The sequence below is a fragment of the Scylla paramamosain genome, chromosome 41, assembly GCF_035594125.1.
Source record: "Scylla paramamosain isolate STU-SP2022 chromosome 41, ASM3559412v1, whole genome shotgun sequence".
In the NCBI taxonomy this organism is placed as follows: Eukaryota; Metazoa; Arthropoda; class Malacostraca; order Decapoda; family Portunidae; genus Scylla; species Scylla paramamosain.
In genome coordinates, this window is record NC_087191.1 from 13,453,010 (window position 1) to 13,474,466 (window position 21,457).

The window sequence follows — 21,457 nt, forward strand, 5'->3', positions numbered from 1 at the left end:
TGTGTGTGTGTAGCAGGGTATTCCACTAGACTGTGCCTTTCCACCAGGGACGGACAGGATTGAGAGTGTGTGTGGTGTGTGTGTGTTTGTGCGTGTTGGGTTGGCCTTGTCTGTGTCACCATGGACTGCCAGCTTGGTGTATAGATTAATGAGAACACTTAATAAAAATGCTGAGAAAAAACAAGCATTTAAACTTGGAACGCTGAAGTAAACAAATAAAATCAACAAAAGTAATAATAATAATGATGATGGTGGTGGTGATGGTGGTGGTGGTGGTGGTGAAGCAGCAACATTAAGTCTGACAAGGGGATGCATTCACGGTTCAATTTCTCATATAGTTTTATTTTCTGTGGCTAGGAATGCTTATCTATGTACACAATGAATGTATACTAATTCAACTCAACTGTGAATATTTACTACCCACCATCCTCTCGCCACCCACTACAACTACTACTACTAATAATAATAATAGTAATATTCTCCAACATTACCTTCACACACCATGGTAATCCTAAATAAATAACTGGTTTTGCTACAAACTGAAATGATAATTCTTTCAACACCCAATAATAATAATAATAATAATAATAATAATAATCTCCTACATTACATTCACACACCATGAAAATGCTAAATAAATCAACTGGGTTTCCTATGAACTGAAATAATAATTCTTTTAGCACCCATTAGTAATTATAACAACAACCTCCAGCATTACATTCTCACACACACAAACACACACAATGAAAACACTAAATAAATATCTCTAACTCTGCAAAATCATCACAAAATCACTTACCAAACTTAATAACCTTAAAAAAAAAAACACTTCAAAAAACACACACACTCACTCTTCCTCCTCATACACTCATACACACACACACACACACACAGACACACAACTTACAAGCTATATATATACACATTATTACTCTACTACACTTGTTGTCTTGCAAAGAAGACAACACCATTAAATACCTGTATATTTGAGGTTTAAGTTGGTGTGCCTTACTGAACTAGAGGGACTTGGTGGGGCTGTGTGTGTGTGTGTGTGTGTGTGTGTGTGTGTGTGTGGTGCCTTGTCTGAGCTGCCCTGTGTGGGACTGGCAGCCTGGTACAGAGATAGGAAGATAAATAGATAGGGTAGTAAGGTGGTCTATGAGTGTGTGTGTGTGGTGCCTTGTCCGGGCTGCCCTGTGTGGGACTGCCAGCTAGCTATACATAAAGATAGAAGACTGCTATTTGTAGGAGAGAAATGCACCAGTTAATACAGCTATAGGAACCTAGCAATGATGGTAATGTAGGAGACAAATGCACCTTTTAATATATTTGTTGGAATCTTAAGAAAACAAGTGATGGTGTCGAGTTTGGTGGTGGGAACTAAGCATGCCGAGACCTTGCGTGTGTGTCTGACGGATTACTTAGAGAAAGGTAAAGAAATAAAGAAGTAATGTTGCATATTTGTAAGAGTTATGCACCTCTTAATATATTTGTTGGAATCTAGTAATGGACGCAGAAATTATAATGGTAATTGTAAGAGAGAAATCCAAAATACACCTCTTGATATGTTTCTGGGAATTTAGTAAATGAAATAATGAGGTAATTTTGCCTGTATGTATAGAGAAATACACACTAACAACCCATAGTTTCTAACCCACTGTAGACACCCACACTGACCAGCACAGGGCAACACACACTCCAACACTCCCGAACCACTTCTCGACCTCTTATTATATTCAGAAGCATTACAACATGATTCAGTCCACAGGGAGATCGACACGTGGCTCAGGAGTGTTACAGTGTGTGTGTGTTGCCCTAGCAGTGTTGGAGCATGTGTGTGTTGCTCTAGCAGTGTTGGAGCAAGTGTGTGTTGTCCTAGCAGTGTTGGAGCATGTGTGTGTTGTCCTAGCAGTGTTGGAGCATGTGTGTGTGTTGCCCTAGCAGTGTTGGAGGGTGTGTGTGTTGCCCTAGCAGTGTTGGAGCATGTGTGTGTTGCCCTAGCAGTGTTGGAGGGTGTGTGTGTTGCCCTAGCAGTGTTGGAGTATGTGTGGGTTGGTGTGGTAGCCAGTGTGGGCATCCATCTAGACAGCCCACACTTCTGAACTGCCTGTCTTGTCCGGGGTGGGTTAGAAATGGTGGATTGTGAGTGTATTCTTGAATGTTGCTGGGAATCTAAAGGAAACAGAAGTAGGAATTATTAGTTAAGTGTGTATGCCAAGATCCGAAGTGGTCTTATAATTTACTTTAAGGTTACAGAAATAAAAAATTACAATATTCCATGTCTGTAGGAGAGAAATGTATTGGAATCTAGTAATGTAAATATAAGTAACAACAGATTTACAATAGATCCCAAGATGACCTGTCCTTACCTAACAGTAAGTTGGGGTGGGGGTGGGGGCAAAAGAACAGGTGTATCACAGGTGCGGCCACTCCCCCTGCAGCGGTGATGAGGCTCAGGTGGTGTCCTTGAGGGTGGTGTCGGCCAGCTTCACCTTCTCGCCGGGTTTGAAGGCTGGCATGCCGAGGTAGGGGCAGGAGGCACAACGAAAGGCATCACCAAGGTAACAACTCCCACAGGATGACTTGAAGTTCTTCCTGTCCTCTTCCTTCTTTTGCTTGTCCTCATCCTCCAGCTCCTCCTTCAGGCCACACACGCAGTTCTTGCAGGCCTTGCGCTGGCCAGTTGTGCCGCACACCTTCAGGCTCGCTGGGTCGGGTCGGGTCAGGTCCTCCTCTGTCAGTAGGTCATCGGGGCTTGCCAGGTCGAGGTCGTCATCTAAGTTGATGTTCCACGTCCCGGTCGTCACTGGTTTGGCCCCTGGGAGACGCAGCGATGACCCGACTTCAAAATCCGGTTTCTTACAGGTCACCTCCACTACTGAGGTCACCAGGTCACGTTTCTGTTCGTCGGTGAGATTTGCATTGCCAGCCGGGGAGATGGAGGTGAAGCCGGCCAGGGTGAGGGAGGACCGCAGGGCTGCTGAGTCTGTGGTGCGCAAGGTGAGACTACCACCAGGCCGCAGCACCCTTAGGACCTCACTCAGCACGCCGGAGGGACACTCAGCCACAAAGGGAGGCAGCACACAGGCCAGCGCGTGGTCAAGGGAGCTGGACGTGTGGGCCGACGAAGACAGCATCTCTGAGTTTTCTACTGCCACACGTCCTTCTGGGCCCACAGTGGACTGGAAGGGAAATTTAAGAATGAGGACACAATCTTAAGAGTAATGGCTGTGTGGCTTATCTGTGTAAAGACATCGGGGCAGCTTATGTAGCCCTCCACAGCTGCCCTGCCCTCAGACCCCACTGTGGACTAGAGGAAGTGATTTAAGACCAACGACAGAATGTTAGAGTAATGGCTGTGTGTCTTAATACAGGGCACACCATCTGAAAGTTAAGTTATGCCTCTGTGACATCAGGAGCAGCATCTCTAGTCCTCCACAGCTGCCTTGCCCTCAGACCCCACTGTGAACTGCTGGATTTAGTCAGGTTAAGAGTTAGGTTACATTAGATTAGGTTAGGTTAGACTGGAAGGTGTCTTTATGAATTACCATTAGTTTCTTTCTCTCTCTAGCAAAGAAAAAAAAGAACATTGGTAATTTCTTTCATTCTCCACTACTATATAATTACTGAATAACTCCCAGTAATGCATCAGGTCAGGTTAGGTTAGATTAGATTGAGCTACGTTGGTTAAATAAGGCTAGATTAGGTTGAATTAGATTAGGTTAGATTAGGTTAAGTAAAGCTGGGTTGGATTAAGTTAAGTTACATTAGGTTAGATAATTTTATTAGGTTAGGTTATAATGCATAGTTACCTTGAGCTGCTCCACCAAACTCTTAAGGTCATCGCCATCCACGGGCTGACTCCACACCAGCATCACCTGTTGACCACTGCTGATCCCAAACATCCTGTCAGCCTTGCCGCTGCAGCTGCTTGGAGACACTGCGCTCAACTCCCCTTGTCACACACACCTCACTGTCTTGCTTCCGTCCTGTCCACGGCACAGTCGGCTTGCTGGAGAAGGCAGAAAGCTGTGAAATTTGGCCTCTTCATGTAGCCTAACCTAACATAATGCAACCTTCCATAATCTAATGCAAGTTAACTTAATATAATGTAACCAAACCTAACCTAATGTAACCTAATGTAAGCAAACCTAATATAACTTAACCTAACCTAACCTAATACAACCTAACCCAATGTAACCTAACCTAAACTAACCTCATGTGACTTATATCAGCACAGTGATGAAGAAATTTTGTTAACCTGTCACTAGAACCATAAAAACACTCTCAAAAATATAGCGGAGGTTCTCGAGAGAGCTTCTGGTGATAATGATGTAGAAATATTGTTCATCTATCACTAGAACTGTAAAAACAATAAAAAAAAATAACAAAATAAAAACTCGTGTAACTTCACCTAGAGCCCTTGGAATGTAGTGGAGGTGAAGGGAAGTGTTTCAGAATGCCTGGCTCACTCACGATTTTTAGCAAGTAAGGATGAGAATGCTAAATTGCAAAACCCCCTCCAAATACATTAACAGCACCTCGAAAAATAATGACACGGTACCTGCATGACGCCACCTATCACGTAATATGAACAAAAATGCCAAACCTTACCTCAAAAACTGCGATTACTCAAAATTGACAATATTTAATCATTCACGTGGCCTCTCTCGACTCTTCCTCATCTTCCACACAGCATACAAGCCTCTCCTCCTCTCCCTTGCCTTTCACACAGCATCCAAGCCTCTCTCCCTTGCCTTTCACAGAGCATACAAGCCTCTCCTCTCGCCTTTCACACAGCATCCAAGCCTCTCTCCCTTGCCTTTCACAGAGCATACAAGCCTCTCCTCTCCCTTGCCTTTCACACAGCATCCAAGCCTCTCTCCCTTGCCTTTCACAGAGCATACAAGCCTCTCCTCTCCCTTGCCTTTCACAGAGCATACAAGCCTCTCCTCTCCCTTGCCTTTCACAGAGCATACAAGCCTCTCCTCCTCTCCCTTGCCTTTCACACAGCATACAAGCCTCTCCTCTTCATTGCCTTTCACACAGCATACAAGCCTCTCCTCCTCTCCCTTGCCTTTCACACAGCATCCAAGCCTCTCCTCCTCTCCTCAGGTAGCACACAGCCTCACACAGCCCACACAGCCACACGGGTACCTGGCCTCACCTGTAGAGTGTAATATTCGGCCAAGTTTCTTCGTCTCTGCCTCTCCCGGCGCCGTGTTGTGTTCGGCCTCCCTGCCTCGTCGCTTACCACCAGACCAGTGTTGCCACGTTTGTACAAGCCATTTCCCACGGATTGAGAACATTTTTGCCACGAAATTTTAAAATCATCATGGCGACTCCTACACCAGCCTCGGAGTTCCCATCTGGGGAGGGGACCATAAATGTCCCCAGGTCGGACTGCCTTTCTGTCGACGACCCTAAGTGTCTTGACACCCCCCCTCAACTTTTTCTTCATTAACTTCTGCAACATTCGCGGTCTAAGATCTAATTTTCATTCTGTAGAACACCACCTCTCCTCTTCTTAACCTCATCTTCTTTTCCTCACTGAAACTCAAGTGTCTGAGGCACTGAAACTCAGGTGTCTGACAGTAGCCCCTTTTCTGTTCCTTCCTTCTTTCTCTATCCTCATTTTCGATCCAAAGCTGGATGCTGCGTTTATGTGCGCAATGACTTAACCTGCTCTCGTGCCCACGCTCTTGAATCTTCCGAGTTTTCCACCATCTGGCTACGACTACAGAGTTACTCTCATACTAAATTTATCTGTGCTGTATACCTCTCTCCTAACTCCTCTGACTATAAGAAATTCTTTGACTACTTAACTTCCAAAGTGGAGCACATTCTGACCCTCTTCCCTTTTGCAGAGATCTCCATTCTTGGAGACTTCAATGTTCACCACCAGCTTTGGCTTTCCTCTCCCTTCACTGACCATCCTGGTGAACTAGCCTACAACTTTGCTATCCTCCATGACCTAGAGCAATTGGTGCAACACCCTACTCGTATTCCTGACCGTCTTGGAGATACGCCCAACATTCTTGACCTTTTCCTGACCTCTAATCCTGCTTATGCTGTCACCCTTTCTTCTCCGTTGGGCTCCTCCGATCACAATCTCATATCTTTATCTTGTCCAATCGCTCCAATCCCTCCTCAGGATCCCCCTAAGCAAAGGTGCCTCTGGCGTTTTGCCTCTGCTAGTTGGGGGGACCTGAGGAGGTATTTTGCTGATTTTCCTTGGAATGACTACTGCTTCCGTGTCAGAGACCCGTCTTTGTGTGCTGAGCACATAACAGAGGTGATAGTGTCTGGCATGGAGCTGTACATTCCTCACTCTTTTTCTCGTCCTAAACCTTCTAAACCTTGGTTTAACACAGCTTGTTCTCGTGCTATACATAATGGAGAGGTGGCCCACAAAAGGTACTTAAGCCTTCCATCACCAGAATCTCATGCACTTTATATTTCTGCCCGGAACCATGCCAAGTCTGTTCTCCAACTAACCAAAAACTCCTTCATTAACAGATAATGCCAAAACCTTTCAAGATCTAGCTCCCTTTAAACTTGTCATACTCACTTTAAACTTGCCATACTCCCTTTAAACTTGTCCTACTCCCTTTAAACTTATCATACTCCCTTTAAACTTGTGCTACTCCCTTTAAATTTGCCCAACTCCCTTTAAAGACTCTCCCTACTATTTTTAAACTGTCCCTACTCTTTTCAAACTGCTTCCATTCCCTTCAAGCTGTCTCTCTTCCCTTCAGACTCTCTCTATTCTCTTCAAGCTGTCACTCTTCCCTTCAGACTCTCTCTATTCTCTTCAGGCTGTCTCTCTTCCCTTCAGACTCTCTCTATTCTCTTCAGGCTGTCTCTCTTCCCTTCAGAGTGTCTCTATTCTCTTCAAATCTGCTCTGTATTCTGTTACCGACTGATGACTTATACACATATACACACACACAAAAAAAAAAAAAAAAAAAAAAAAAAAAAAAGGAAAAGGAAAAGGAAAAAGAAAAAAAAAAAAAAAAAGAAAAATGGGAAGAAAATAAAACACATGGAATTAAAAAGCCATGTAATACAAATGCAATTATGTGTGTGTGTGTGTGTGTAATGCCACACACTGCATGACAAGCACATTGCACCATACAGTTTACTTCTAATGCCCCAGTCACGTCAGGAACACCCTGCCACGCTCACTCTTAGGCTTAACAAAACACACCCCCTTTAACACAAACAGAGTAAATTAATAATATATCTCTGCTTTATTACTGGCCAAATCAAGAGTGGGTCAGTGGTGATAACAGAGAAAGAGGGAGGCAGAGAGATAGAATAGGTTTATAAAGAGTGACAAGTAGGGAGATAGACAGAATGGCTTGATAAAAGAGTTGAATACAGGGAGACAGAGAGACAGAAGAATTTGGTACGAAGCAACTAGTGAGAGGCAGAATAGTTTGATAAAGAGATGACATGTAGGGAGATAGAGAGACAGAATAGGTCAGTAGGAGACAAGCAGTGAGACAGAAAGACAGAACAAGCTGATAAGAATGACAAGTAAAGAGAGAGAGAGAGAGAAAGACAGTAAAGGTTGGTAACAGTGATAGCCATAGAAAAAGAGACAGAAAAAGACAAAATATAGGTTAATAATAGTGGTAGAGAGAAAGAGATAGACAGTATAGCTTGATAAGAATGATAAGTAGAGAGAGAGAGAGAGAGAGAGAGACAGTATAGCTTGATAAGAATGATAAGTAGAGAGAGAGAGAGAGAGAGAGAGAGAGAGAGAGAGAGAGAGAGAGAGAGAGAGAGAGAGAGAGAGAGAGAGAGAGAGAGAGAGAGAGAGAGGAGAGAGAGAGAGAGAGAGAGAGAGAGAGAGAGAGAGAGAGAGAGAGAGAGAGAGAGAGAGGTTTATGTTTTATGACACACTAAAAACAGCAAGAGACCCTGCACACCTGCCAAACATGCTTGCTAAAACACACCTGCAGCTGGCAAACAATTTAAACAGTACATATTCTCTTCCACAAAAAACATCACATTATTTCACATTTCTGTATCATTTCCTCAGCTTCTAAATGTAAGTAATGTAAGACTCAACCTGATAAGTATGCATCTAATTATGTATTTCTGTACAAGACACTAAAGAAAGCTATGTATTATGGGACTTAAGTTTATATATATGTGTGTGTGTGTGTGTGTGTGTGTGTGTGTGTGTGTGTTTACATATACACACTAGAGAGAAGCAGTGATATATTGAATGACAGCGAGGTTTATAAAATACTTAATAATACAAAGATTGAGTTTAAATTGCACAAGGGAGGGAGAAAATATGAAAAAAAAAATGAAAATAAACACAAAAAATGCTAAAATGAATGATGTAGTCGAGAAAACAAAAGAAAAAATTGCCTGTTGGTTCTTTTTTTTCAATTATTTGTGAAGTAGATGAAAAATAAATGTAAGGGCATTTTATGTGTATGTAAATTAGAAAAATAAATTACAGGTACAGAAAAAAATGCCACAAAATTATCTATATGACTCTCTCTCTCTCTCTCTCTCTCTCTCTCTCTTTTCATCGCTATCCACACTTTTCATATTCTCTATCTCCTTTTCTTTTCCAACCTGTCTCTATCTCTCCACTAATATACACAGTTTTCATATATTCTCTATCCCTCTCCCTCTTTTCACCCCCCTTATCTCAATCTCTCTTATCTCTCTTTCTTCATTAAATTTCACAGTTCTCATTTACCCTATACCCCCTCCCCCCTGTCTCTATCTCTTATAATTATTTCAAACACTTTTCAAATCCTCTACATCTCCCTCTTCCTCTCTCCACCACCATCACCACCACCACCACCAACACCGCCGCCTTACACCTTGATGGATCGCGGCCAGAGCTTCACCATGTTCCCGTTCTCAGGCCTAAGAATCAGCTCGCCCAGTATCCGCAGGTCTTCGCCGTCTGGTGGTGCTCTCCACTCGGAAGTGACGCATGATGCTGCTCAACACTATCTTCTCCTCCATCAGCGCGAACTTCTGGCCTGGGGTGCAAGAGATTAGGTTAGGTTGGGTTATGTTGGGTTTGGTTGGGGTTTGGTTGGGTTAGGTTAGGTTAAGTTTGGTTGGGTTGGGTTTGGTTAAGTCTGGTTTGCTGTCTTTTAGGGAAGTGGGAGAATATTTGTTAGGTTAGGTTAGGTATCTCTGGGGAGGTAGATGAAATAGTGTTAAGTTTAGTTAGGTTTGGTGTAGCCTAGTTAGTTAAGATCCTTATGTTCCTATGTTCTTAAGCTCTACATTCCTCCACATCCTACCAAAACTTACTTCTTTATTCCTCCTCAGGCTGAATCAAGCACTGTACCACTCCTACTAGTACAATCCCTGCCTGTTTCCACTATCACCCCCATCTACTACTACTACTACTACTACTACTACTACTACTACAAACCTAAACATACCAGACCCTTGTGTTATGATCTTATACTCACTACTACTACTACTACTACTACTACTACTACTACTACTACTACTACTACTACTACTACAACTACAACTAATACTACTACAACAAGCTTAAATATCCCGGCCTTTTATGTCTATATCCTCTTATGTTCCTTATCTCTTATGTTTCAATGCCCTCAGCTCACCAATACAGTTCCTGGGGCCAGCACTGAAGGGCACATAAGAATAAGGGTGTCTCTTGGCAACGTTCTCTGGCAGGAAGCGATCGGGGTCAAAGGTCTCAGGCTCAGGGAACTGTTCAGGGTCACGGTGCAGGCGGTAGGTCACAACCATCACGGTGGTGCCAACAGGGATGCGGTAGTTGTCTGTGGTGGTGGTGGTGGTGTTGTTAGCAGTGGTTTCTCTCTCTCTCTCTCTCTCTTTTCCCCCTATCTATTACACACACACACACACACACACACACACACACACACACACACACACACACACACACACACACACACATCCAAACACACCCAAACACAGCCTCACACACCCCAACACAGACACACACACCCTGCCACACCCTGCCACACCTCAACACAACCACACACAACAGCCTCTAGTTTCTCTTCCTGTTAATCTCTCCTCCACCACACACTGAACCATTCCACCTCCCCCCACACCCTCCAGCACCCCCTCATGCCCCCAGACACTCACTGATAACAGCCTCCTCCCTCAGCTCTCTTGCCAGGAAGGGGACAGAAGGGAAGAGTCTCAAAGCCTCCTTAATGCAGTTCTCTGTGTATTTCATCTCCCTCAGGTCTCCCATTGTCACCGGCCGGTCCGAGTCCCCAAAGAGAGAGTCAAGTTCCTCGTGTACTTTGGCCTGTGGAGTGAGAGTGAGAGAGAGTGAGAGGGAGTGAGAGAGAGAGGGAGTGAGTGAAATGTTTGTTACTCATGTATCTTGGCCTATGGAGTGAGAGTGAGAGAGAGTGAGAGGGAATGAGAGGGAGAGGGGGTGAGCGAAATGTTTATCTATTTATTCATGGTCATTCTGTGCAAGATAGAGTAAGTGTGAGGGAGTGAGAGAACAAGAAAGTGATGAAGATGGGGAACAAGAAGAGGAGAGAATAAAACCAACAGAAGAAGAGAAGAAAATACAAGAAAAACAAAACAAAAATATAAATAACAAAACAACAACAAGCACAACAACTCTACCACATCTACAACACCACACCTGTATCTCCGGGTGACATCCCAGCAAGTAGAGGGACCAGTTGAGGGCGGCAGCAGTGGTGTCGTGCCCCTCAAACATAAACGTGTCCACCTCTTCACGGATGTCCTCAGTGGAGAGAGACGTCTGTGTTTCTGAATAATTTAACAGCAGGTCGAGGAAGGCCAGGCGACGCTTCTTGCCTGGAGAAGGAGAGAGAGAGAGAGTGTGAATTTTTTTCTTCTTTTTTCTTACCTGGGGAGAGAGAGAGAGAGAGAGAGAGAGAGAGAGAGAGAGAGAGAGAGAGAGAGAGAGAGAGAGAGAGAGAGAGAGAGAGAGAGAGAGAGAGAGAGAGAGAGAGAGAGAGAGATTTGAAGTGCTCTTTCTTTCTTTCTTTTTTTTTTAATCTTTCTTGCCTCAGGGAGAAGAGAGAGAGAGAGAGAGAGAGAGAGAGAGAGAGAGAGAGAGAGAGAGAGAGAGAGAGAGAGAGAGAGAGAGAGAGAGAGAGAGAGAGAGAGAGAGAGAGAGAGAGAGAGAGAGAGAGAGAGAGAGAGAGAGAGAGAGAGAGAGAGAGAGAGAGAGAGAGAGAGAGACCTCTAACACCACCAAACACACACACACACACACACACACACTTACCAATAACCTCTTCCTCCACATTTTCTTTAGCCTTGACTTTCGCCAACTGGTATTCGCGTCTCCTGTTCTCAATGGCGCTGTATGAAAAACTATGGAGAACCCTCAGGTATTCATCGTGCAGCTTGGCATATCCGAACAGCTTGAATAGGAAGTCAGGTTGAATCCAAGGTCTTGTTTGTCGATACTGAACAAGAGCACCGATTCTGTAAGGGGTAGGAGGTTAGAAGGGTATGGGGTGGGCTTAGTGTAAGGGTGTGTGAGGCTGTGTGAGGGTAGAGGTGGTGTCTGTGTGTGTGTATGTCTGTCTGTCTGTGTGTGTGTGTGTGTGTGTGTGTGTGTGTGTGTGTGTGTGTGTGTGTGTGTGTGTGTGTGTGTGTGTGTGTGTGTGTGTGTGTGTGTGTTGAGGTGTTTGTGGTAGAAGTGGAGGAGTTGAGAGTGTATTAGTTTGTTTGTGTAGGATGGTGGTGGGGTATAGAGGTGTGTGCAAGGAGGAGGAGGAGGAGGAGGAGGAGGAATACATAGGAATACATAGGAAAGACGAGTGACAGGAGGGCTTGCGACCTATGACGAGGTCACTCGTTCACTATACTACATCTATAATAAGCTATATACTTAGCAGGAGGCAAGGATAGAACAGAAGAAGGTCCTCCCCACCCACCACTCCCTCCGGCGTTACCCAGCAAGAAATAAAACGAAAAGTTCACCCCGATTGCTGAGAGGAACAATCGGGGAAATTTATATAGGAAAGATGGGAAAAAGAAGAGATGTACTGTAACTACTACTATCGCTACAAAAAAAAAAAAAAAAAAAATATCGGAAACCATTTTCTTTATAAAACTTATCTAATTTAGTTTTGAAGGTAGCCACCGTATTAACTTGCACTACAGACGCTGGTAACTTATTCCAACATTCAACTACTCTTACGTTAAAAAGTTTCTTCGCAAATCAGTATTACATCGCTGTCCTTTAAGTTTCAAGCCGTTACTTCTTGTTACTGATTGCGACAGCTCAAAGATATTTTTGTAATCTATTTTATCTATATTCCTAAGTATTTTGAATGTTTGGATGAGGTCACCTCGGATGCGACAATCTCTAAGAGAAATCATATCTAATCTTTTTAGACGTTCATCATAAGACAGACCACGTATTCCTGGGATTGGTTTGGTTGCTCGTCTTTGCACGCTCTTCAATTTCTTAATGTCTTTTTGATAGCATGGAGACCAGAACTGAACCGCATATTCTAAATGCAGTCTCACTAATGACGTATGTAGACGCGTTATGACTTCGGGTGTTTTACAATCAAAATTACGCGCAATAAATCCCAAGACAATGTTTGCTGCCGAACACTGCGTTGCACATTTCAAGTCATTTGTTACTAATACCCCCAGGTCCTTCTCTTCAGTAACTTTCATTAAATTTTGTTCATGCAATTTATAATTATATTTTTCATTGTTATGACCGATGTGCATTACTTCGCATTTATCCCCATTAAAATTTAATAGCCACTTGTCGCTCCAGCTACTAAAGTTATCTAAATCTTGCTGGATGACATCAAGGAGGAGGAGGAGGTGTTAGTTTGTGTGTGTAGGAGGAGGAAGAGGAGAAGGAAATAATGTTGATGGTGTGTGTGTATGTGTGTGTGTGTATGAGAGAGAGAGAGACAAAGAAATAGAGATAGAGAGAATATTTTCCTAGTATCTGTGACAAGTAATGATGCAATGTGTGTGTGTGTGTGTGTGTGTGTGTGTGTGTGTGTGTGTGTGTGTGTGTGTGTGTGTGTGTGTGTGTGTGTGTGTGAATATCTTCCTACTATTTTCAACACAACAAAAAGATAATCTAACCTAACTAACCTAATCTTCCTAGTGTTTGAAGGATGCTCGGGTCAGGAAGGAAGGAAGGAAGGAAGGAAGGAAGGAAGGAAGGAAGGAAGGAAGGAAGGAAGGAAGGAAGGAAGGAAGGAAGGAAGGAAGGAAGGAAGGAAGGAAGGAAGGAGAGTGAAGGAAGTGTAGGAGGTGGTGGGCAGTGTAATGGGGTGAAGGCAGTGCTAAGCCATACTCACCTGTACACTGCGTTCACATATTCTGAGTCACTGTTGTCTTGGGCATTAATGTTGATCCCCATGGCTGTCTCTGGGGGGGAGGGGGAAGAGGAAAGAGCATTACAGTTTATACATTAATTTCTCTCTCTATATATAATCTTCTAAATGTTTTCTTCTCTACGTTATTGCATTGTGCTTTGTTTTTTTTCTTTTTCTCAGGAATCTGTGGGTTAATTCTTTTTTTTGCTTCTAAATACTTAAATTTTCCTATTTCAGCATCAGATATTCTTTGAAATGCAATAATTCTTTCTTTTCTTGCTTCTAAACACTTAACTTTTCCTATTTCAGCATCAGATACTCTTTAAAATATAATAATTCCTTCTTTCCTTGCTTCTAAATACCTAAATCTTTCTATTTCAGCATCAAATCGCCTTAAGAATATTTCCCCTCCTTCTAAAAAATGACTAAATCTTTATATTCCGGCACCAAACACCATAAAAATTCCTCCTTCCCTTTACGCCACCACCACCACCACCACCACCAGTACGCACCACAGATAATGTCAAGGGTGCAGAGGGTGATGAAGGGGAAGATGTCGAAGGGCTTGCCGTCAGCCTTGCCCTTCAGTTTGTCCAGCATCTTGTGGCTCTGAGAGTTGAACACCTCCACGAAGTCTTCCAAAATTTTGAAGTGGAAGGCGGGAGTCAACATCTTCCGTCTTGAGTGCCACTTACTTCCTGTGGGGCGTGGAAGAAAGAGAAGGAGAGAGAGAGAGAGAGAGAGAGTGGGTAGGTTTGGGTACATTTGGGTTAGTTTGGGTAGGTTTGGGTTGATTTGGACAGGTTTGGGTTGGTTTGGGTAGGTTTGGGTAGGTTTGGGTAGGTTTGGGTTGGTTTGGGTAGGTTTGGGTAAGTTTAGTTTGGTTTGAGTAGGGTTTGTTTAAGTTTGGTTTGTGTTAGGGTAGGTCTGGTTTGTGTTAGGGCAGATAAGTGGCTGGCTTACCTGTGGAAGTAAGGAGCCCCGTGCCCAGCCAGGGATGCAGGAAGCTGTAGTCACGGCTTTTATCCAAGTGTTTTGGGCTACTCAGCAGGACCTGGCACCACACACACACACACACACACACACACATAGGGGAACAGTATTAGATTTCATTGTATTAAGGTTTATACAATGTTAAAGCTTAAATCTTTTGGTGTATCAGCTAAAATTGTACAGCTTTACAGTGATATTGAAAGAAATGTAAAAAGATGACTGGAAATAATTGATATTCATTGAAAATTTTGATGTTTCTGCTTGTAAAATAATTAAATTGAATGTATCTTTGCTGCTTCTACTGTGCAATCCAAAAATCATGTCTTTGCTCAAACTACAGTAGAAAAAATGAAGAAACTAGTTGACATTCATTGCGTAAATTGAAATACATCCAACTGTAAAAGCTGAAAGCCAACATATGATGTTTAGAAGCATCCTGAGAGACATACAGAATATAACAGTCACTGCTACTTCCCACACTTCATAGAGGCACACACACACACACACACACACACACACACTGTAAAGCACTGCAGCAAAGACTTAGGTGAAAATTCCCTACATTAACTCTAGCCTGTTCACTGCGAAATACTGAAGCTAATGTGAGTGTGTATAGTAAGTCTGTTGCTACCAACTGATAATACTGTAATGGCACTGATTCTCTGAACATTTGTGAAGGCACGGACAGTTCACAGCACAGACAAAAGCTCATGGTGGACAAAATGCACTTAGTAATAATGATAATGATGATAATAATGATAATGCAATAGTTTGTTTGACAGGAATATTATACTGAATTGTGCATAGGTATATACAAAAGATGCAATGTGTGGTTTGTTATCAATATTTGGATTAATTAATTATTATGATTATTATTTATTTATTTATTTTTTTTTTTGCAGGAACATTGGATTGAATTAAAGGTTCATTCTTTGTACATATATATACAAAAAAAAAAAGATGCATTGACTGATAAACACTTGTATTCACTTAAAAATTATACAAAAATAGAAAAAAATAAATAAATAAGGAATAAATTACAAAAAAATGGGATGAAAATGTAAATAATTATGAATTGCCCAAATAAAAAAAAAGATAAATAAATAAATAAATAAAATAAATGTAAATAAAAACAAATATACAAAGAAACAAAAAATAAATAAAAAAATATTATATAACTAATGAAAATGATAAATGGTTAAGCATTGCAAAACAGCACAATAATAATGAACATTCTCTAGTTATACATGCCCATACACACAAACGTACGAACATACACTGAACGAAGGCCAAACATCAGCTCTATTAATTATTCAAGCCATACAAGAGAGAGAGAGAGAGAGAGAGAGAGAGAGAGAGAGAGAGAGAGAGAGAGAGAGAGAGAGAGAGAGAGAGAGGCAAAGATGACCCAGCAGTGGTACAGAGCCGCTACAGACGCGGCGCCTCAACACAGGAACGATAGAAAGACAAGATTTGAAACACCAAACAAAATAAAGAGAGACAGATGAAACAGCAACAGAGAAAAACAAAGAGAGAGAGATAGAGACAGCAAGCCAGAAAGGACAGCAGTGGTACAGAGGCGCTACAGACGCGGCGCCTCGACACAGGAACGACAGAAAGACAAGATTTGAAACACCAGACAAAACAGACAGAAGATGAAACCGCAGCAGAGCAAAGAAACAAAGAGAGAGACAGACAGCAAGGCAGAGAGGACCCAGCAGTGGTACAGATGTGCTAAAGACGCGGTACCTCGACACTAGAGGCGCGGTACAGAATAATAAAGGCTCGGGAAGCTAGCCAGCACCTGACGAACGGTTTAGTCCACCCCCATATGTGCGTCAGGCCACACACCCGCTGGAACACCTCTACCCAGGGAGACACGCGCGCAGAGTAAGGACAGAAAGAATGTATGGAGGGAAGCATAGGAAATGAAAGATGAGGTTACCAAAGTAAATGAATAAGTAAATAAATGATAAGAATAATAATAATAGATAAATAGATAAAGAAATAAGAATAAAACAATGACAGACGGAAAAAGTATAATTGCTTGACGTGTTTACTGTAAAAGGACTAAACGAGGAACTATAGACAAAAACTAAAGAGAAATAAATATAGAAAATGAGAGAGAGAGAGAGAGAGAGAGAGAGAGAGAGAGAGAGAGAGAGAGAGAGAGAGAGAGACGTAGGAGATAAAGAAATATATTGAAAAAAATCTTACGAATCTCTTATAACATTTCAATTACAACACGATAAAGAAAAAAATAGTCAATTAAGTTCTTTTTAGAAATACTGGTACGGTTATTATAGACTCGTGGCTCGCTTCTCCACACGCGGCAAGGAATTCCCGTAGACTTCCACACGATGCTACAAATGTTTCCTGATGTGCAGTACAGTGACCCACACCTGACGCCATATTGAAAAACACTCCCAGCACCATGCGTCCATCACTTTCCAAAGACTGTGGTTGAAGTGACACGTGTTTTTAAGGGCGTGTTTAACAGCGCATCCATACACAGTTGGTGGAGATGAATGAATGTTGAGTTATGTATGGTCGTTTTAATGAAGGCACATAAACACGCAGTCACCTCGTTGCACGGTTGATTTAAAGCACTTTGGATTTAACGATGATCTCTCTGATGATAACACGCACAAAAAAAAAAAACAACAACTGCAGTTAATTGATTTTAGTTAACAGTGTATCCATAAACATTTGGTGCAATGCAATGATGACTTATCAAGTTACAATGACTGATAACACAAAGAAACGCACATTATCTTCCCTGAAAACACACTTATAAACAATTACTTAAGCTGGGTATCACTTATCTGATCACAACACACAGAAAGACACAAGTTATCTTAGTAAACACCTTATCCACAAAAAAAATAAATAAATAAAATAAAATTAGGTAGAAATAAGCAATCCCTTATCAATTTATACTACAAATGTCAAAAACACAGCCGCCTCCCTTCACAGTCTACAAACAAACAAGATAGCGTGAGATACCGGCGGAGTGACAACCAGGGGAGTCAGTCAGGTGAACACAAGCTAGAATGGCAGGTGAATGACACGCAAGAATTGAATTGCAGTGAATGAGATGAGGTTGGCAATAGTGAGTGGGTCTTATAGATATCCAAGCATAAAAAGGAGAGAGAAGAAAGAAGAAAAGGAAGAAATGACGTGGGTGCTAAGGTCAGGACAAGGACCCTGTGGTATGCCGGCCCACTTAACACAATGAACCTTGCCCCGCTGTGAATGAGTGACATTGCACCCTCTGCCTCGCTGCTCAGGATGAAGAGGGGGAGGAGGAGCAAGAGTAGTAGCAGTAGTAGTAGTAGTAGTAGTAGTAGTAGTAGTAGTAGTAGTAGTAGTAGTAGTAGTAGTAGTCTCATAAATAAGTAAATAAAGTAAAAAAAATAAATAAAGCTTCAGGTTAAAAAAATACCAAAAATGAATAATAAAAACTTAAAAAAAAGAAAAAAATAGAAAAAAATAGAAAAAAACAAATTCAGGTTACAGAGAGAGAGAGAGAGAGAGAGAGAGAGAGAGAGAGAGAGAGAGAGAGAGAGAGAGAGAGAGAGAGAAAACTCAAATTACCATCCCCACCGCCACCGGATTGAACTAGAAAAGACAAACGCAAGAAGAACTTATCATTATATTTCTGAAGGCAAACTGTTCACCTGTGTTCACCAGTATCTGTCTACCTGCAAGTCACCTGTGTATTTATCTCCCTGCAAGTCATCACAACATATTATATTCTTTGAGGGTGTTATCAGTGAACAAGTCTCTCTCTCTCTCTCTCTCTCTCTCTCTCTCTCTCTCTCTCTCTCTCTCTCTCTCTCTTCTTATCATCTCAAAATCCTTCTTTTCCCAACCGTTGTGTGTGTGTGTGTGTGTGTGTGTGTGTGTGTGTGTGTGTGTGTGTGTGTGTGTGTGTGTGTGTGTGTGTGTGTGTATGCATGTATGTGTGTATGTGTGCGTGTGTTATATATAAAAAAAAAGTTTCCTTGACAAGAGCGCAACATGAATATAACATTTTATTTTTAAGTTTTCTAGTGACCTTACACACACACACACACACACACACACACACACACACACACACACACACACACACACACACACACACACACAAAGGAAATAAATAAAATGAGAAATTGATACAAAAAATTGAAGAAAAAAAGAATGGTCAAGATTTTTTGCTTGTATGCTTCTTGGTATATGTTGGACAAATGGAGACAGGCAGACTTGTAAATAGATACATATTAATATTGTCTTTTAATCTCTCTCTCTCTCTCTCTCTCTCTCTCTCTCTCTCTCTGTCTCTCTCATGCAAACCACAGCTTCACCATTCCCTCTTTCGGTCGACTGTAGCAGGTCAGCAGGAACTAACAGTGACTTGCCACTATGCAAACCACACGCCAGGAAGTAATGATTAATTGAACTGTTAAGCACCTCCTCTCTGCCAGGGACACCACCGCCACCACCACCACCACCACTGCCACTACCCCTGCAGCCGCCATTATCTTCATTGGTAGCATCACGTCACTGCATTCTTCAACAGTGATGAAAACATAAGGGTTGGTGCGGGATGCCGTGAACCTTATACGTGGAAGTCCCTGTGTGAAATAAGCCTGTCTTCATCTAAGGATACAAGAATAGAAGACTCGGTGCAGGAAGCCATTAGCAGTACACGTGGCAGTCCCTGTACAAAACATGCCTATTTATTTCCAATGTCATACCTGTCTATAAATTTATGTGACGCTTTTAAAAACTCTCTCCTGACTCGACATTAACAAAAGATCATTAGAACTCAAGGGCGCAAGGGATGGTGCAGGAAGCCATCGGGCCTACACGTGGCAGTCCCTGTACAAAACATGCCTGTCTGTTTCCGCCTGTCATCCCCATCCATACATGTCTCGTTTTCTTTCTCCCTGTGACACAAATAAAAAAAAAAAGTGTAATTAAGAGAAGTGTAGCAAAGAGTATCCCTTGAAAAACAATTTAGAAGGAAAGAGAGAGGGAAGATGGACCTTTAAAAGAAGAATATATTTTAGAAGAAAGCTTGAATGCAGCTGTAAAAGGGACAATGCAAAATACTCTGCAAAACAGCACACAAACATTGCTTTTATGAGTGCTGTACAGACTGCGTTAGGAAAATGAATGCACAAAGGTTAAATTGAAATAGAAAAAAGCTTGGATGCAAACGTAGCAAACTGAAATATAACGTTTTAGAGCCAGGGTAAATAAAAAAACGATGAAATAAAAGGGAAAATAACTGGAGACGAAGATAAATTAATGTAGAAAAATGAGAAACGAAAAATGGATAAATGCCTGGATGCAAAATAACACAAAGCAGATGCAGCAGAAAAAAAAAGAAAAAAAAAACAGGCAATCAATTTTTCTCGAGTGTACCGGGCAGAAAAAATGAAAAAAAAAAATAGAAAAGTAAAATAAAGAGAAATATGATAGGAAGGATAGAAAGAAGAGAAGATAAAGAAATACAGAGAAGGAGGAAAAGAAAAAGATGAGAGAGAGAGAGAGAGAAAAAAAAAACAATATTCACGAGTGTGGAAGAGAGAGAGAGAAGGAAGAAGGCAAACTAAGAAAGAACGAGAGAGAAAAAAGAAGAGAAAAAAATAAAAAATGCCAAAAAAAAACCCCACAATATTTAAAGTATGACAAACAAACAAACAAACACAAACAAAACAAACACACACACACACACACACACACCTCCACCCCTGAGCAGTTAAATAGTTGAACAAGAGGGAATGGCCCCGCCCACACTCTGAAAAGGGGCGTGCGAAAGCTCCACATATACGCTCCGCCCACCACCACCTGGAACACATCTGAAAGGCACGTGTGTCATAACAGGTGTGTGTGTGTGTGTGTGTGTGTGTGTGTGTGTGTGTGTGTGTGTGTGTGTGTGTGTGTGTGTGTGTGTGTGTGTGGGTGGGTGTGGTATTCAGTTTTGCAAGGTTGAGAAGTTGAGACTAGGAGAGAGAGAGAGAGAGAGAGAGAGAGAGAGAGAGAGAGAGAGAGAGAGAGAGAGAGAGAGAGAGAGAGAGAGAGAGAGAGAGAGAGAGAGAGAGAGAGTTTTGAACAATAGCGCAAGGAATGAGAGAATGCGCGCACACACATACACACACACACATTCTCTCTCTCTCTCTCTCTCTCTCTCTCTTAAGAACAAGATCGAGTCCTCCGTGTTCTGTTGATCTGGGGCGGGAAAGTCGGGACGTGAGAGGGAAACGAAAGTAAAAATATTGCAATGTTAAATAACACGAGTGACAGAAAGAATGAATAAATCAGTGAGGAAGAGTGATGAAGATGGTGAGTGGAGGTGAATGATAAAGATGGTGATTATACACATGAGACGCACACACGCACGCACACACACGAACCTAACCGAACAAGAGAAATAATAATTACTACTACTATTACTATTACTATTCCTACAGCTATTGCAACTATTACCACTCCTCCTCCTCCTCCTCCTCCTCCTCCTCCTCATCTTCATATTCCTTCTCTTCCTACTACGATTCCTCCTCCTCCTCCTCATTGTCCTACTACTAAAAACCTCTTCTTCCTTCTCCTCTTCCTACCTACCTACCTCCTCCTCTTCTTCCTCCTCCTCCTCCTCCTCTTTGGACAATCCTCCCTTGCCTTCCCACCCACCACCACCACCACCACCACCATTAGCATTACCTCCGTGTCTCTGCAATCACCGATGAGAACCAATGGCCTTGATCCCAGCCACACCCTCAGGGGACTCCCCACCACCACGAGGGACCCTACGATGGTCTGGAACACCTCTGCAATCGTGACAGGTGTAGGACAGGTGTGGCGGGAAGGTGGATGCGTAGTTGGGTGTGTTTGTGGTGTTTTGGAGGTGTGTGGCAGTGTTGTGTTGGTGTGTGACAGGTGTGTGAGTACATCAGGTGTAGGGCAGGTGTGTGGGTAGCTGTGAGTGACGGTGTTGTGTTTTGGTTTGGTGTGTGTGTGTGTGTGTGTAGATAAACAGGTGGTGATGTAGTTGTATACGGCAGGTGCTGTGTTGTGTGGTGTTGCTTCCTCAGGGGTAGACTCGACAGGTGTGTGTGTGTGTGTGT

At 42.4% G+C, this 21,457-nt stretch overlaps 2 protein-coding genes across 4 annotated transcripts in view; both read right to left on the bottom strand.

The window, feature by feature from the left end:
• Positions 1–321: 321 nt before the first annotated feature.
• On the bottom strand, positions 322–5,315 carry LOC135093087 (anamorsin-like). 3 transcript variants are annotated; one of them, XR_010263186.1, is made up of 4 exons: positions 5,168–5,315; positions 3,813–4,012; positions 2,370–3,182; positions 322–2,172 (listed from the first exon to the last, which is right to left on the bottom strand). XR_010263186.1 is itself a non-coding variant. In XM_063991971.1 (3 exons), the coding sequence occupies exons 2-3, from the start codon at positions 3,903–3,905 to the stop codon at positions 2,454–2,456; spliced, it is 822 nt and encodes a 273-aa protein (XP_063848041.1). In that variant the 5' UTR covers positions 3,906–4,012; positions 5,168–5,315; the 3' UTR covers positions 2,275–2,453. The 3 variants fall into 3 exon arrangements, 2 of the variants coding, with proteins under 2 accessions (XP_063848041.1, XP_063848042.1); XM_063991971.1 differs by lacking the exon at positions 322–2,172 and having other exon boundaries at positions 2,275–3,182; XM_063991972.1 differs by lacking the exons at positions 322–2,172; positions 5,168–5,315 and adding an exon at positions 4,615–4,747 and having other exon boundaries at positions 2,275–3,182.
• Positions 5,316–7,830: 2,515 nt separating this feature from the next.
• LOC135093090 (cytochrome P450 4c3-like) overlaps positions 7,831–21,457 on the bottom strand; it is a 29,197-nt gene continuing 15,570 nt past the window's right edge. The window contains 10 exon segments of the mRNA XM_063991978.1: positions 7,831–8,936; positions 8,938–9,020; positions 9,624–9,803; positions 10,138–10,306; positions 10,658–10,836; positions 11,273–11,475; positions 13,332–13,401; positions 13,862–14,047; positions 14,313–14,403; positions 21,054–21,160. Coding sequence (XP_063848048.1) covers positions 8,850–8,936; positions 8,938–9,020; positions 9,624–9,803; positions 10,138–10,306; positions 10,658–10,836; positions 11,273–11,475; positions 13,332–13,401; positions 13,862–14,047; positions 14,313–14,403; positions 21,054–21,160 — 1,355 coding nt within the window. The 3' untranslated portion in view covers positions 7,831–8,849.

Coding starts and splice junctions, on each gene's coding strand:
- LOC135093087 (XM_063991971.1), bottom strand. CDS start 3,905: ATGTTTGGGATCAGCAGTGGTCAACAGGTGATGCTGGTGTGGAGTCAG. Junction 3,183..3,812: donor GTTTGGTGGAGCAGCTCAAG/GTAACTATGCAT, acceptor TTTCCCTTCCAG/TCCACTGTGGGCCCAGAAGG.